General features: G+C 35.6%; 1 protein-coding gene across 4 annotated transcripts in view; it reads right to left on the bottom strand.

The window, feature by feature from the left end:
- Positions 1 to 16169, bottom strand: part of GKAP1 (G kinase anchoring protein 1) — a 93695-nt gene that overhangs the window by 8836 nt on the left and 68690 nt on the right. For 3 of the 4 annotated variants that reach the window (XM_053205212.1, XM_053205211.1, XM_053205214.1), the window contains exons 8-9: positions 15615 to 15768; positions 3456 to 3553 (exon numbers count right to left, since the gene is read on the bottom strand). In XM_053205212.1, the coding sequence (XP_053061187.1) occupies positions 3456 to 3553; positions 15615 to 15768 (252 nt within the window). Of the gene's footprint in view, positions 1 to 3455; positions 3558 to 15614; positions 15769 to 16169 lie in introns of all 4 variants that reach the window. The other variant, XM_027048118.2, reaches the window with a different exon arrangement.

Raw genomic sequence — 16169 nt, 5'->3', positions numbered from 1 at the left:
TAAAGTCAGCTCATAAAGCAAAAATCTCAAATGAGCAAAATTACCTGTGAAAAATCTTTATATTGCCCATAAAAATAGCATATATAGTTTTGTACATATAACCCTGAATAGCAAATGTATTGATAAAAACAAAATGTATAACACATGTGCCATGCAATTTGTAAGAGCACAAATGAAACATATAGTGCCTTATTAGTATTTTTAATTTCATGAAAAAGAGAGCACTTAAGTTAAATGATACATACGTTGTGAGTCAACTGTGTTCAGCTACATCCTGAACATCTATGCCTACATCTACAGCTATTTCAAACTAAGCATATACAAAATGGGGTATTAGTTCCCATTGCCCAAACCAGCTGAAAATGTGCTCTTCCTCTCACACTCAATACCTGTTCATTGTTTTACCAGACTACCTTCTTCACTCAAGGCTTCAGCCATGTGCATTATTCTCCCACAAAACAATTCTCATGCCACTTCCCTTTCTAAAGACCTTTACTAAAATCCAAATGCCTTCAGGCAGCCATTATAATAGAAGACATCTGCAAATGACATATCTGATAAAGGGTTACTGTCCATATAAAGAAATGATACAACTCAAGATCCCCGAAAACAAATAATCCAATTAAAAAATGGGCAGAAGACACTTCTCCAAAGAAGACATACAGATGGCTGACACGTGAAAAGATGCTCAACATCACTAGTCATCAGGAAAGTGCAAAACCACAATGACAGATCACCTCACACCTGTCAGAATGGCTAACTTAACAACAACAAGAAACAAGTGTTGGTAAGGATGTGGAGAAAAAAGAACCCTCTTGCTCTGCTGTTGGGAATGCAAGCTGGTGCAGCTTGGAAAACAGATGGAGGTTCCTCAAAAAAATTAAAAACAGAACTACCCTATAATCCAGGAATTGCACTTGTGGGGATTTACCCAAAAAATACAAAAACACTACTTCAAAGGGATACATGCACCCCTATGTTTATTGCTGCATTATTTACAATAACCAAACTATGGAAGCAGCCTAAGTGTCCATCGATAGATGAATGGATAAAGAAGATGTGGTGAGTGTGTGTGTGTGTATCTATCTATCTATCTATCTATCTATCTATCTATCTATCTATAATGGAATATTATTCAGCTATAAAAAAGAATGAAATCTTGCCATTTGCAACAACAGGGATGGAGCTAGAAAGTTTAATGCTAAGTGAAATACGTCAGTCAATCAAACACCATATAATCTCACTCATAAGTGAAATTAAAAAAAACAAACAAACAAATGAGCAAAGGGGAAAAAAGAGAGACAAACCAAGAAACAAACTCTTAACTACAGAGAACAAATTGATGATTACCAGAGGGGAGATGGGTGGGGGATGGGGGAAACAGGTGATGGGGATTAAAGAGTACACCCACCATGATGAAAAATATAAAATTAAATAAATAAAATTAAAAAAAACAAAGCTTCATAAATTATGAGCAGGAAAAAAAAACTGCAATTAGAACCACTAGATTGGTGCTACATGAATATATACTTCAATTCTTATCTAAAAACTTGGCCTAAATATATTTATAAGATATAGATGTATATAGTACCTGACAATTTCTTTTTACCTAGGGCCCAGATTGATGTGAATAAATATAAACTAAATGTTAAAAGCTGTCACCAGAAGGGAAATGTTCCATTAAAAGAATTACATCAAAGAACAAAAAGGTACTTAAATTTCTTGGCTTATATATATTTTTTGTTTAGCCATGGTCGACTAAAATTTTACTGCTTTCAATAGTAACTTTAAATTTTAATTTTCAGTTATAAATTCATTTGATGAATAAAAAAAAATCTGTTGGACTCAAGTTGCTAAGATCTTGTTAAGAATTTCCGCATGTTTGTTCATGGCTGATATTGCTCTGTGGTTTTACCTTCCTGTAATAAAATAAAATCCAATTGCCTTCAAATACTGACCCCAAATAACATCTCCAATATAACCTTTTACAACTTTCCATTTCTCTAAATTTCAGCAACAATATATTTCTTACCATTTCCATGCCTTTGTAGGTACTGTCTCTACCTGGAAACACCATCTCTTCTGTGAAAAGCTTAGCAATTTTCAATAGCAGCAACTAATTCAGTATTATTTCTGTGATTTGGGAGCACTCTGTCAAATCTCTATAAATTCTACAATGTACTACAACTATTTACATGTGTATCTTCCTCATTAGACTATGAGCTTCTTGGTAGCTCATATTTGTATTTCTTCTCTGTGCCTGGCACAGAGGAGAAAAGGAAAAGGAAAATATAAACCACAAGGAGAAAGCTAAGGGAGATGGGTGGATGCAGTCCAAAAAGGTTTTAGCAGGGATGATTCCTAAAGGCATAAGTAGAGGAGAAGGGGAAATGTAAGAACCATCAGAGCTCGAACTTGAGTTACCATTTTTTTCACCATTGCATATGTGGGGCCCAGAAAAGCACCTGGCACATTATAGGCACTCAACAGATAACTGTTGAGTGAATAAATATTAGTCAAAAAACAATGACACTTGAGATGAATAAGAGTTAAAAAAAAAAAAAAAGCCTAAGGAAGCAAATCAAAGAGTAATATGCAGGTTTGTGGTTAAAATAAACTGTATAAATAACAAATGTTGACAAGGATGTGGAGAAATTGGAACCTTCATGTATTTTGGTGATGGGAATGTAAAATGTTGCAGGTGCTATGGAAAACAATATGGCAGTTTCTCCAAAAGTTAAACAAATAATTACCATGTGATCCAACAATTCTACTTTTAGGTATATACCCAAAAACTAAAAGCAGGGACTCAAATACTTGTACACTAATGTTCATGGCAGCATTGTTCACAATAGTCAAATGGTGGAAACAATGCAAATGTCCACAAACAGATGAATAAACAAGATGTAGCATTTACATACAATGGACAATTCAGCCATAAAAGGAATGAAATTCTGATACATGCAAAAAACATGGATGAAACTTGAAAACATTATGCTAAGTGAAATAAGCCAGACACACAAAGACAAAAATTATATAATTCCATTTATATGAAGTACCCAGAATAAAGCAAATTCATTGGAATTACAGGTAACCAGTAGCTGCAACAAAAGAAGAACAGGAGTTATTTAATGGGTACAGAATTTGCTTGGGATGATGAAAAAGTTCTGGAAGTAGATAGTGGTTATTCACATAGCACTGTGAAGATAATTAATGCCAATAAATTGTATACTTAAAAATGGTTAAAATGGAAAATTTAATGTTATATATATTGTAACATGAGAAGAAAATTACACTGTCATTCAGATTTTATATCATTAATGAGAGTTTAAAAACCTGAACAGTAGAAATGTTATTTCTATTAATCAAATATTACACATATTTACATGTAAGAAAAACAGAAAAGTACCATGTAAGAGAATTATTTTAGTTTACAACAGTAAATAAATACAAACCTCCCATTGAGTGATCACATTTTTCAGCTTCTGGATTTCAGCATCTTTCCTTTCAAGTTCCAACTTTAGTCTTTCAATTCTTCCATCTTTCAGAACTACTTCCTAAGAGAGAAAAACACTATTTTAGAACTAAGATAGTTCTACCATTTCTGGTTTACAATATTTACAATATTTGTGAACGTTTAAGAGGAAAAAGCCTGATTTTTCCCAATTTTAATTCATTTTCTAAAGCAACCCTAAACCGTTGACTACATTTCCACTTCTACTCAATTATAATTGTAATTATTACAGTAAAAGCAAATAAGATATTTATGATTAATCTCAAACTACAAGCATAACAGAATAATATCAAACTTTGAAATATTTCTATACTGGGATAAACATATTAAAAGTGCTCTGTGACGGGGCGCCTAGGTGGCTCAGTCGTTTCGAGCATCTGACTTCAGCTCAGGTCATGCTCTCACAGTTCTTGAGTATGTAAAGCCCCATGTAAAGCTCTCTGCTGACAGCTCAGAGCCTGGAGACTGTTTCAGATTCTGTGTCTCCTTCTCTGTCTCTGTCCCCTTCACTGTTCATGTTCTGTCTGTCTCTCTCTCTCAAAAATAAATAAAACATTAAAAAAAAAAAAGTGCTCTGTGACAAGTTGCTATTAGTCTATCTTTAAAACTCAAAAGAATTCAAAACGTACTTATACTTTATTTAAGTATTTTATAAGTATTATAATTTTTATTATATAAGTATTATTTTATTATATTTTATAAGTATTTTTATAAGTATTATTTATAAGTATTATTTTATTATATTTTATAAGTATTATTTAAGTATTTTATAAGTATTATAATTTATACTTATTTTATAATTTATATTTTATACTTGATTATAAAATATAATAAGTAACAAATAATAATAGAACCCCAAAATTAACAGCTTTTCTGTATATCAGCAATTACTAGGCAGAAAATATAACTAGAAAAACCAATTCCTCTTCAGTAGCTATAAAAAATACCCCTAGAGGCACCTGGGTGGCTCAGTCGGTTAAGCATCCAACTCCTGATTTCAGCTCAGGTCATGGCCCCACATTGGGCTCGCACTGAGCATGGACCTGCTTGGGATTCTCTCTCTCCCTCTCTCTCTGCCCCTCCCCCTGCTGATGTACGCACATGCTCTCTCTCAAAATAAACATTTAAAAAGTATACCTCTAAAATTAAAATTCAGAAATGTTTAGGATCTATAAAGAAAATTATAAAATACCAAAGAGGACATGGAACAAAGTATGTTTGCAGATGAGAAGACTAAATATTATTTAGGTAGTTCAATAAAATTTCAATTGAAATTCCAGTCAAAACTTCATCCAGGAGAATACAGAACAGAAACAAAATGTTAATGCAATGAAGAGGAATTTGTCTACCGAATAACTGTACACTATACTGCAAAAATAACTAAAGTAGTGTGGTTAGGGTACCTAGGTAGACAGAGCCATTGTGCTAGAAAAGAAATTCCAGAAAGAGACTTAAGATATAAGAATGTTTTAAAATGTTTATTTATTTCTGATAGAGAGAGACAGACCATGAGTAGGGGAGGGGCAGAAAGAGAGGGAGACACAGAATCTGAAGCAGGCTCCAGGCTCTGAGCTGTCAGCACAGAGCCCCACGCGGGGCTCGAACCCCCGAACTGTGAGATCGTGACCTGAGCCGAAGTTGGGCACTTAACTGAGCCACCCAGGCGCCCCTAAAATGATTATTTCATTTAATTTGCACAGTTAACTAGAAGTTGGTAGATCTTATCTCCAGTTTGTAGATTCAGTGGGAAAAAATGACCTTAATTTTATTCACCTGGAGAAAACTACTGATAATTTGTTGTGGTCCTGCTTTTCTAACGATATATACTTTTTTCCTCCAATAATGTGGAAACCGTTCTATGGACCACTTTTTAGCTAAATAAATATGGTGAGCATTTTGAGTTAAGTAATAATTCTTATACATTAAATAATTGAGTATTTTAAAACACTAAATTGCTTTCAGTTACCCACATTGAGAAAAAAAAATATTTTAAATGTACCAGTTTGAGATAACATTTCTTTGCTTACTGGCGAAATTGTGTACTTTCTCATGTTTATTGGTTATATGCCTGTCATATGGTTGTGACTGTTTTTTCCAGTTTCTCATTTACCTTTTGATTTTGTTATAGTATTTTTGTGGAAATTTTTCATCAAGTTAAATCTATCAGTCTTTTCCTTTCAGTTTCTTCTCTTTGGTATGTTCAGAAGTACTTTCCTACTCAAAGATGATAGATATTCATCTAGATTTTCATTTTTTCAAAACTAGAATAGTAATTCATATTATTCCATACTCAGTATAAAACAATTTTGATAAAAGGAAATTTTAGTTTTTTTAAATGTTTGTTTATTTTGAGAGAGAGAGAGAAAGCAGGAGAAGGGCAGAGAAAAAGGGAGAAAGAATCCCAAGCAGGCTTCACACTGTCAGCACAGAGCCTGATGCAGGGCTCGAACTTACAGACTGTGAGATCATGACCTGAGCCAGCTGAGCCACCCAGGTACCATAATAAAAAGAAATTTTTAAATGATAAAGTCAAATTTCTATAATCTCACAAGAATAAATCTCCTAAGAGTTATTACATTTTTAGTGTATATTCTTCCAAATTTCTTCTTTGCATATGGTATCATAATATTAAGACCCTGTGAATGTTTTATAGTTCTATATCATTTTTAGTGATTTTGGAGTTTTCAGTTTTGTGAATTTACCACGTGTTTAGCCTGTACCCTGTTGTTGGGCATTTATTTTTTATTATTTTTTTTTAACATTTATTTATTTTTGAGACAGAGAGAGACAGAGCATGAACGGGGGAGGGGCAGAGAGAGAGGGAGACACAGAATCGTAAGCAGGCTCCAGGCTCTGAGCCATCAGCCCAGAGCCCGACGCGGGGCTCGAACTCACGGAGTGTGAGATCGTGACCTGAGCTGAAGTCGGACGCTTAACCAACTGAGCCACCCAGGCGCCCCTGTTGTTGGGCATTTAAATTGATGTCCAGGGGTGCCTGGGTGGCTCAGTAGGTTAAGCATCCAGCTCTTGGTTTCAGCTTAGGTCAGGTTATGATCTTATGGTTTGTGGCTTTGAGTCTGCTGTCAGTACAGAGCCTGCTTGGGATTCTCTCTCCCCCTTTCTATTTGTCCCTTCCCTGCTCACTCTCTATCTCCCTCTCCACCTCTCAAAGTAAATAAACGTTTAAAAATAATAGGGCTGCCTGGCTGGCTCAGTTGGTTAAGTGTCTGACTTCAGCTCAGGTCATGATCTTGCAGTGTGGGAGTTTGAGCCCCACATCAGGCTCTGTGCTGACAGCTTGGAGCCTGGAGCCTGCTTCAGATTCTGTGTCTGCCTCTCTCTCTCTGCCCTCCTCTTCTCAAAAATAAACATATATATATAATATATATATATATTATATAATTATTATATATATAATATATATATATTATATAATTATTATATATATATAATATATATATATAATAAATTGAAGTCCAGTTTTTTTGTTGTAATAAGTCTTCAGTGAACACTCTGATATTCTCCCCACTTCACTTATCTATTGAAGGTAAATTCCTAGAAGTGCAGTTCTTGGGCCTAATATATATATGTCTAATTTGGATCCACTCCCCTTATTCCTTAAACTAGAATCTTGAAGCCTATCATCCTCACCTGCCACATTCAACCCCCAATAAATACTGTAGATTCTGCTCCCAAATAGTTTTTCCTATGATATACTTCTCTCTATCTAAACTTCTAATCTCAGGCATAATCTTTTCTGACCTGGGTTTGCAGTTGTTATTAAAGGGTCTTTATACCTTTCCTACCCACTCTAATCCATTTTCCACAGCAGTCAAAGTGATCTCTGAAAAACATAAATGTAACATAAATATAAATCTGATAGTCCTGCTCAAAATCTTTCACTGCTTCACAAGGCCCTCCAAGATTAGGCCTCTGTCTTCTACTATCTTCCTCCTCACTAAACTCCAACCATACTGGCCTCTTTCCCCTTCAAATTCAGGCTCTCTCCTGCCTCAGACAGAGCCTTTAAACATACTGCTCTTTCTACTTGGAAATCTCTTACCTCTACTTTTTGCTTAACCAGTTCCTTCCCATCTCTCAAAGTTCATCTCTTTTTTTTTTTTTTTTCCAAAGTTCATCTTAAGTGTCACTACCTCAGAGAACACTTCCCTGATCCACCAGGGAATAGTCCACATTGTTCCCTTTATAGCACTGTGCTGCTTTTCTTCATGGCTTAAAACCTTGCATTGATGTTATATCTGCCTCCTCTGGGACAAGTCCCAGAGAGCAAGAGTCAGTACACACAGCACCTAGCAGTTAGGTGTAGAATTTCTGTAGAGTAAGTTAATGTTGCCACATTAGTCATTAGATAAATAGAACCAATTTATACTCTTATGTGACTGTAAGATGACTTTTTGCATTTAAATTTGTTTTGGGGGGCGCCTGGGTGGCGCAGTCGGTTAAGCGTCCGACTTCAGCCAGGTCACAATCTCGCGGTCCGGGAGTTCGAGCCCCGCGTCAGGCTCTGGGCTGATGGCTCGGAGCCTGGAGCCTGTTTCCGATTCTGTGTCTCCCTCTCTCTCTGCCCCTCCCCCGTTCATGCTCTGTCTCTCTCTGTCCCAAAAATAAATAAACGTTGAAAAAAATAAATAAATAAATATAAATTTGTTTTGGTATGTGGTGCAGGATGGCAGGGATTTATTTAACTTGATTTTTTCCCCAGTTAGCCATTTATCCTGTAACCTACATTTGTTCTGTAATTCAGCCTTTTCTCACTTCTTTAAAATACCGTATGTTACAATAAATTCTTATATTCCCTGCTCATGCTCTGTCTCTCTCTGTCTCAAAAATAAATAAACATTAACAAAAAAAATTTTTTAAATAAAAAAATATATTTTTCTCAATGTGGGTAACTGAAAGCAATTTAGTGTTTTAAAATACTCAATTATTTAATGTATAAGAATTATTACTTAATAACTCAAAATGCTCACCATATTTATTTAGCTAAAAAGTGGTCCATAGAACGGTTTCCACATTATTGGAGGAAAAAAGTATATATCATTAGAAAAGCAGGACCACAACAAATTATCAGTAGTTTTCTCCAGGTGAATAAAATTAAGGTCATTTTTTCCCACTGAATCTACAAACTGGAGATAAGATCTACCAACTTCTAGTTAACTGTGCAAATTAAATGAAATAATCATTTTAAATAATGTTTAATATATGTTAACCTCTCAAGTACTAATTTTTGCTATTATCATTTCTCCACTTTACAGAAAATCATACTTTTTTTTTTTTTAATGTTTTATTTATTTTTGACAGAGAGAGAGTCAGAGCATGAGCGGGGGAGAGGCAGAGAGCAAGGGAAACACAAAATCCGAAGTAGACTCCAGGCTTTGAGCTGTCAGCACAGAGCCCGACGTGGGGCTCGAACTCACAGACCACGAGATCATGAGCTGAGCCGAAGTCCGACCCTCAACTGACTGAGCCACCCAGGCGCCCCGAGAAAATCATGCTGTTTTAATGTACATTCATTTTTATAAAATCCTGTATTTCAAGAAATAACTTTAAAAAATATCTTCTAAGTAGAAAATATTATACTATAATGAAGATACAAGGATGTAGAAGATAAAGTCCATGTCTACAAGGGATTTGTAATCTGTTATAATAAAAATGTGCTCTGTGAAATGTGCCATAAGAAAAACAAAATGCTGTGTAGTAAGAAAAAGAAGGAAAGATCACATCCAGATTTTCTATGTTTCGCGTGTAGGGTGGGGCAGTGAGAGAAAGCTTCACAGAGAAGATAGCATGTGACATGAACCTTGAGCAAAGCTAGGGAGGCTTGAGCATTCTGTGTCAGGTATGCTCTGCTCTAGCTATGAGAAAATCTGGGAAAGAATATAGTTGGAGTTAATTAGGTTGAAACTATATCACAGAACAATGCTTTCCAACTTATATGACAGTGACCCACATTAAGGAATGTTTTAGATCATGACCCAGAATGCACATACATGTCAGTGTATGTATGTATATGTTGTGTATGTGTACATATATGCATTGGAACAAATTTCATAAAATACGAGTAGGTAGATGGTTTATATACTCTTGACACTTTTTTTCTATTATCTACTATATTTTTCTACTATCTATCTATAAATCTACTAAATTGATTTCTGGACCTGTTAAATGAGTTGGAACTCTCAGTTTGAAAAGCACAGACTGAGGACTTTACATATCAGGTCAAGGACATTGTACTTGACTCAACAGACATTGACATTTAAGGGCTTGTGTGGCATGGCGGAAGTCACACTTTTTAAAAAGCTATCTGGTGGCAGTGTATAAGAGGAATTACACCTACCATTAGAAGGCAGGAGGCAGGAAGACTTGTCAAAAATTACCGAAATAATACCAGTAAGACATAATGAGGGCCTAAATTAAAAAAGTATTCATGAAAATAGAAGAGAAGATAGATTTTAGAAATATTTCAATGATTAAAAACTCCCAAACCCTGAAAAACAGAAAAGTAGTAAAAGAAGTTTAGAGTCTGGATATCTGGATAAAATGACAGAACCAAAAACAGAAATGATGGAAGTCAAGCCAAATGTTTGGTTTGGAGAGTAAATGATGGGCATGAGTTTGGACATAGTGAGTATGGGTATCAACTGAACAAAAGAGCAAGATATACCACAAGGGCAATTAATAAAACAGAGCCCTCAAATCCATAAGACCAGGCATGGATGATCCACCCAATGCTGGTAACGTTATGGACAATCTAGTAAGCTCATACCCTGCTACTAGAAGACAATGTTGATACACATCAAGAGCAACACAGATGTTTATATCCTTTGATTTAATTATAATTACTACTTTTAAGAATTTATTTCAAGGAGGGGTGCCTAGCTGGCTCAGTTGGTGAAGTGTGTAGCTCTTGATTTGGGGGTTATGAGTTCGAGCTCCACACTGGGTGTAGACATTACCTAAAATAAAATCTTTAAAAAAAATTGCAAGAAAATAATTCATCAAAAAAATTAAACATAAGAAGATGTTCAATGAATATCAAGTGACCAATTCTCCACCATCTAAATATTCAATAATAGGGCAATGAATGACCAAGTGAATTATACTGTCTTGATTTGACAATATAAGGCATGGTTTACAAAAGGGGCTACAAAACTGTATTCCCTATTGTTATAATTATTTTTAAATACTCATGCATGTGGTATTTTCCTAGAAAAGCAGTATTCAAAAATGAGACATGTTGTGTTAAGGATGGTTGAATTAGGAGGGGATGCCTGGATGGCTCAGTTGGTTAAGTGCCTGACCCCTGATTTTGGCTCAGGTCATGATGTCAAGGTTTGTGGGTTCGAGCCCCATGTCAGGTTCTGCGCTGACAGTGTGGAGCCTGCATGGAATTCTCTCTCTCCCTTTCTCTCACCTGCTCATGCTCTCTTTCAAAATAAATAAATCAACTTTAAAAAAAAAATGGTTAGGGACATCTGGCTGGCTCAGTCAGTAGAGCACATGACTCTTAATCTCAGGATCATGAGTTCAAGCCCCACGTAGGCGTGGAGCCTACTTAAAAAAAATACAATAAAATAAATTAAAAAGATGGGGCGTCTGGGTGGCTCAGTAGGTTAAGCATCCGACTTCGGCTCTGGTCACGATCTCGTGGTTTGTGGACTTGAGCCCCGCATCAGACTCTATGCTGACAGCTTAGAGCCTGAAGCCTGCTTCGGATTGTGTCTCCCTCTCTCTCTCTGCCCCTCCTCTGCTCACGCTCAGTCTCTGTCTCTCTCTCAAATAAAACATTAAAAATTTTTAAAAAACAGAGGTTTATTAGGATTGACTTATTTTCTACCTTTGAAAATTCCTGGCATATTAATGTATAATAAAAGAGGATTTTCACCTTGGCAAAAAGAAAGTTTTCTTTTTCTGAGAAAGGAGCACAATGGAGAGAGGAAGGAGGTAAAGAGAGAAAAGTATTTTTTATTTAAAACAAAAAAATTTTTTTTAACGTTTATTTATTTTTGAGACAGAGAGAGACAGAGCATGAATGGGGGAGGGTCAGAGAGAGGGAGACACAGAATCTGAAACAGGCTCCAGGCTCTGAGCTGTCAGCACAGAGCCCGACGTGGGGCTCGAACTCATGGACCGCGAGATCATGACCTGAGCCGAAGTCGGCCGCTTAACAGACTGAGCCACCCAGGCGCCCTGAGAAAAGTATTTTTTAAATGGTCTCAATCTTTTTCTTTTCCCCGTTACACTCAATGATATACTATGAGAAAATCTTAATTTTTTTAATTTTGAAAAATTTTGCATATGCAGAAGTAGTCTATAATGACACACATTAAGGTAAAAAGAAAATAACCTGAAGGCAGATTAAGAAGTTGAACATTACTTTGGCATTCCCTTCCCTCCTGAGAATATCCACTATTATGAATTTTGTATTGTCTTTCTCTTCCTTTGTTACCTCTTTTACTGCATATAACTGTATCACCAAACAATATATTAAATTTACTATTTTTTGAAATATATATAAATGGCATCAAACTATTTGGTGACCTGCTTTACTCATTAAACACTGTGTTTTTGATATTCATCCATGTTGCTATGTGTAACAGTAGCCCACTGATTTCTCCTATCCATTTGGTTATTACAAACAACTGACTTTTGAACATTCATCTTGAACATGTCCCCAGGGTTTAATCTTAGGATGGAATTTCTAGAAAATGTGGTCTGCCCATCATCTTCAATGTTAGTGGAATTAGAGAGAGACTGGTGAAACAGCCCAAACTTTTAGCTATGAAATGAATTAAAATTGGAGGATCTAATGTACAAAGTGGTGATTATGGTTGATAACACTATACTGCATAATTGACCTTTTAAGAGGCTACAACTTAAATAGTCTAAGAAAAAAAAAAGAAATGTGAGGTGATAAATGTGTTAATTAACAAGATGGGAGGAAACTTCCCACAATGTTTAGGTACAGCAAATCATCATGATGTGCATCTTAAATATCTTACAATTTTATATGTCAATTAAAACTCAATAAAGCTGAAACAAATATTGTTGCATCTTTAACATAAATAAAAAGTTAATACCAAATTGTTTTCCAAAATGGTTATACCAATTTATACTATACCACTAGCAGTATGCTACTGTTGTTCTATACCCTTAATAATACTGAGTACTGTCTTAATTCTTAACACTCGTCTTCAAATTCACTCAGTTTTTCCTAGGCACTGTAGTGAAATTATTATCACATATTTTGTTCTCTGCTCAAAACTTTCAAAAATTCTTTACTTTTGACTAAACCAGAAATCAGACCTTTAAATCCTCCACAATACTTTCTAACCCCCCTTACCAAGCTTATACCATACTCAATGGTCCTTCTGTTTTAATTGAACTGGTTTAACTTCATTGCCTCCATATTTCTACTCATGGCCTTCTAGTTTCTTCTCCCTCACCTGTGCATAATCAAATTCTACTTTTACATTCCAATACAAAAGCCATTTTCTCCTAAGAAAGCCATCTCTGATCTCCATTCTTGCGAATTAGTATGGCACTTTACCAGCATATATCCTTTTTTGGACATACCATTTTCTACCTTGTACAAAAATAATTATATATTAAATAAGTACAGTGTACAACATGGTCTGATAAACATTTTAAGTCATAACTGTTAATTAATCATAACTCCTAATAACAGTACATGAAAGGCAGGTAATTTCATCTCAATGTAACACAGCTGGTAAGCTACAGAAGCTATAGTTTGTGTTATTAGGTCTGTTTGATTTCAAAGACTGTTGATCTACTCTACTGCACTGCCACTTTAGTTTTACTAGACCATTAATAATGTTACTTAATCATTTAAGTGAACTTATATATGCCCAAATTTGTTCAACAAAGGGTTCTGAGACACCTATTTGTTGAAATACACTTAATATAATTTTTTCTATACAAAAATGATCTGAAATGACTTTAAAAAAATAAGATACGGACCACAAAGGGGAAAATCATGGTCAATGAAAAAAGAAACACATATGCTAATGATAAATGTTAACATAGTTTCTCAGACTATACATAAGATTTGACAGTCAAGGCAAGACAGGAATATATTAAAATTCAACACTAGAAAGGAAGAAATTCACAAGTGCTTCTGGGCAGACAAGGATTTCCTGCTACTAAGGTGAAAATAGAGGGGTGCCTGCCTGGGTGGCTCCATCAGTTAAGCGCCTGACTTCAGCTCAGGTCATGTTCTCACCATCCGTGAGTTCGAGCCCCGTATCAGGCTCTGTGCGGACAGCTCATAGCCTGGAGTCTGCTTCAGGTTCTGTCTCCCTCTCTCTCTGCCCCTCCCCCGTTCACTCTCTCTCTCAAAAATAAACATTAAAAATTAAGAAAAAAAGAAAATAGATATCATGTGGAATTATGTTAGTGTTATTTATAAACCATCTTACTGCTACATTAGAATAAAAAGTTCTTAAAGGTCTGACTTCTTTTACGTCTCTCTATAACACAACACAGTAGGTGTTTAATTTGTTAAATGACTATCTTAATGAAACAAATAGATAATGTCAACAGAAGAGTAAAAGGATAGGAAACAGGCTTTTAGAATTTGGAACAGCTAGGGTGCTTGAGTGCCTCAATGGGTTAAGCACCCAACTCTTGATTTCAGGTCAGGTCATGATTTCACAGTTCGTGAGACTGAGCCCCATTTCCGGCTTTGTGCTGATGGCTCGGAGCCTGCTTGGATTCTCTCTCTGTCCTTCCCCTGCTTGTGTGCTCTCTCTCAAAATAAGTGAGTAAATTTTTTTAAAAAGTTAGAATTTGAACAGCCACTGTAGGAATCTTTCAAAGTCAAAATGTACAGACTTGTTAGATCATTATATTGCACACCTGAAACTAATATAACATTGTGTACTAATTATACTTCAATTAAAGAGAGAGAGAGATGAACCAAAGGCCTGTTAAGCAGAAATGAAGATATGGCAAAAGTTACATAGCACTTATTTTCAGAGGAGAACATTACACTGTTTTAAAAAAAACAGGTTGTGCAGCAATACCTGGAAGCCCAGGAATTAAATCAAAATAGAGGAAGTAGGTAATATTGTTAAAGGCAATGCTGTGCATCTGAAAGGGAAGAAGAGAAAATCAAGGAGGAAGGTGTTTGTGGGCACAATACTGAAATTACTACAAGTTCCAGGCTAGGAACAGTTACTGATGGATCAGAGGTCAATTTAAGTTAAAGAACATATTCAAGTTTAAGAACCAGTAAAACAGAAGACTAGCAGTTGTGGTGAGAAAAATAAAGGCAACTTATATGTCTCTACATGATAAGATCTTTACTTTCTTTTTTGGTTTTTGAGTGTTTTTAAATGTGAATAGCATTCTTAGCTTGCGGGCAATAGTTTGCAACCCCTGGTCTACACGTTAAAGTTCCAACTTCTTAGTTCCAAAAAAAGACCTTCATAATCTAAACCCAATCTATTTCCCCAGCCCTGTTACCCCACCTTCACATACCCTGTACATATCTCAGTGCAGAATCTTCTATTTTCTGAATATTCGGTCTATGGCTTATGCAGCTCTGGGCCTCTGCTCTTGCACTTCCCGCAGGCTCCCTCTATTTCTCTTACAGTTTATTCATCATTCAACATCCATCCCAAATGTCAATTCATCAGACACCTTTCACAATTCCCCCAGGGAGGGAGCTAGTACCTTCTCTATTCAAAGCCTCGTGTTTATCGTGCTTCTCTCTCTCAAAGCCTTCATCATGCTGAATGATACTGTATAGGTCTGCCTACTCCTATCCCCACTGCTCTGAGTATCTAAGTGAAGGACAGTCTCACCCATCTCAGTATTCCCACTCCCTGTACTGGTGCCTAACAGTACCTAGCACATAGCACACATTCAGCAATATTCAATGAATGGAGGACCTCACACTTGATAACATAAGAATCTATGTGTGATAATGACTAAGATAATACCCTAAAATTGTAGCATCATATCATAATTGGATTCCACTGCTTAAGTTTTTTTTTTTTTTAAGGAAAACTGCATCTTAATTTCACTGTGATTTTAAGAGAATTTTCTATTTTACATGCCTGGTTGTGTTCATGAGCTGCGCAATTATCTGTTCCATTATATTCTGTAAGCTGTTCTCTTCTTTTTTCTCTAATAAGAATTTTATGAACATCATCTTCCAGTCTATTGAAGAATCCTCCATCATGTGATAAAGTCTGAGAACTCAATTCCTGTCAAAAATGAATTAGGATTTACTATCATTCAACACAAAAGTGGATGCATTTAATAAACCTAGTCAGCCACTACAAGACTAGAGAATGAAAGAAAAATGGTTAACTAAGAGCTAAACAACCATCTGATTCTTTTCTGTCTCCAGAAGATAAATAGTAGAGGCACATTCTTAGATGTCCTTCTCTTCATAGTTTTTTGAGTTGGGTACTGCTTGATTTAAAAAAAAAACAACTGTCCATATACCATACAATTCACCCATTTAATATGCACAATTCAATGGTTTTTAATATATTCACAGGTGTGCAACCATAACTACAATAAGTTTCATCATCCCCAAAACAAATCCTGAACTTATTAGCAGTCATTCCCCATTTCCTCCTAATACCTTCACCCTTAGTTG

The sequence above is a fragment of the Acinonyx jubatus genome, chromosome D4 (genome assembly GCF_027475565.1).
Source record: "Acinonyx jubatus isolate Ajub_Pintada_27869175 chromosome D4, VMU_Ajub_asm_v1.0, whole genome shotgun sequence".
Classification (NCBI taxonomy): Eukaryota; Metazoa; Chordata; class Mammalia; order Carnivora; family Felidae; genus Acinonyx; species Acinonyx jubatus.
Note: the sequence above shows the minus strand (reverse complement) of the source record. Positions and strands in the feature narration are given on the sequence as shown.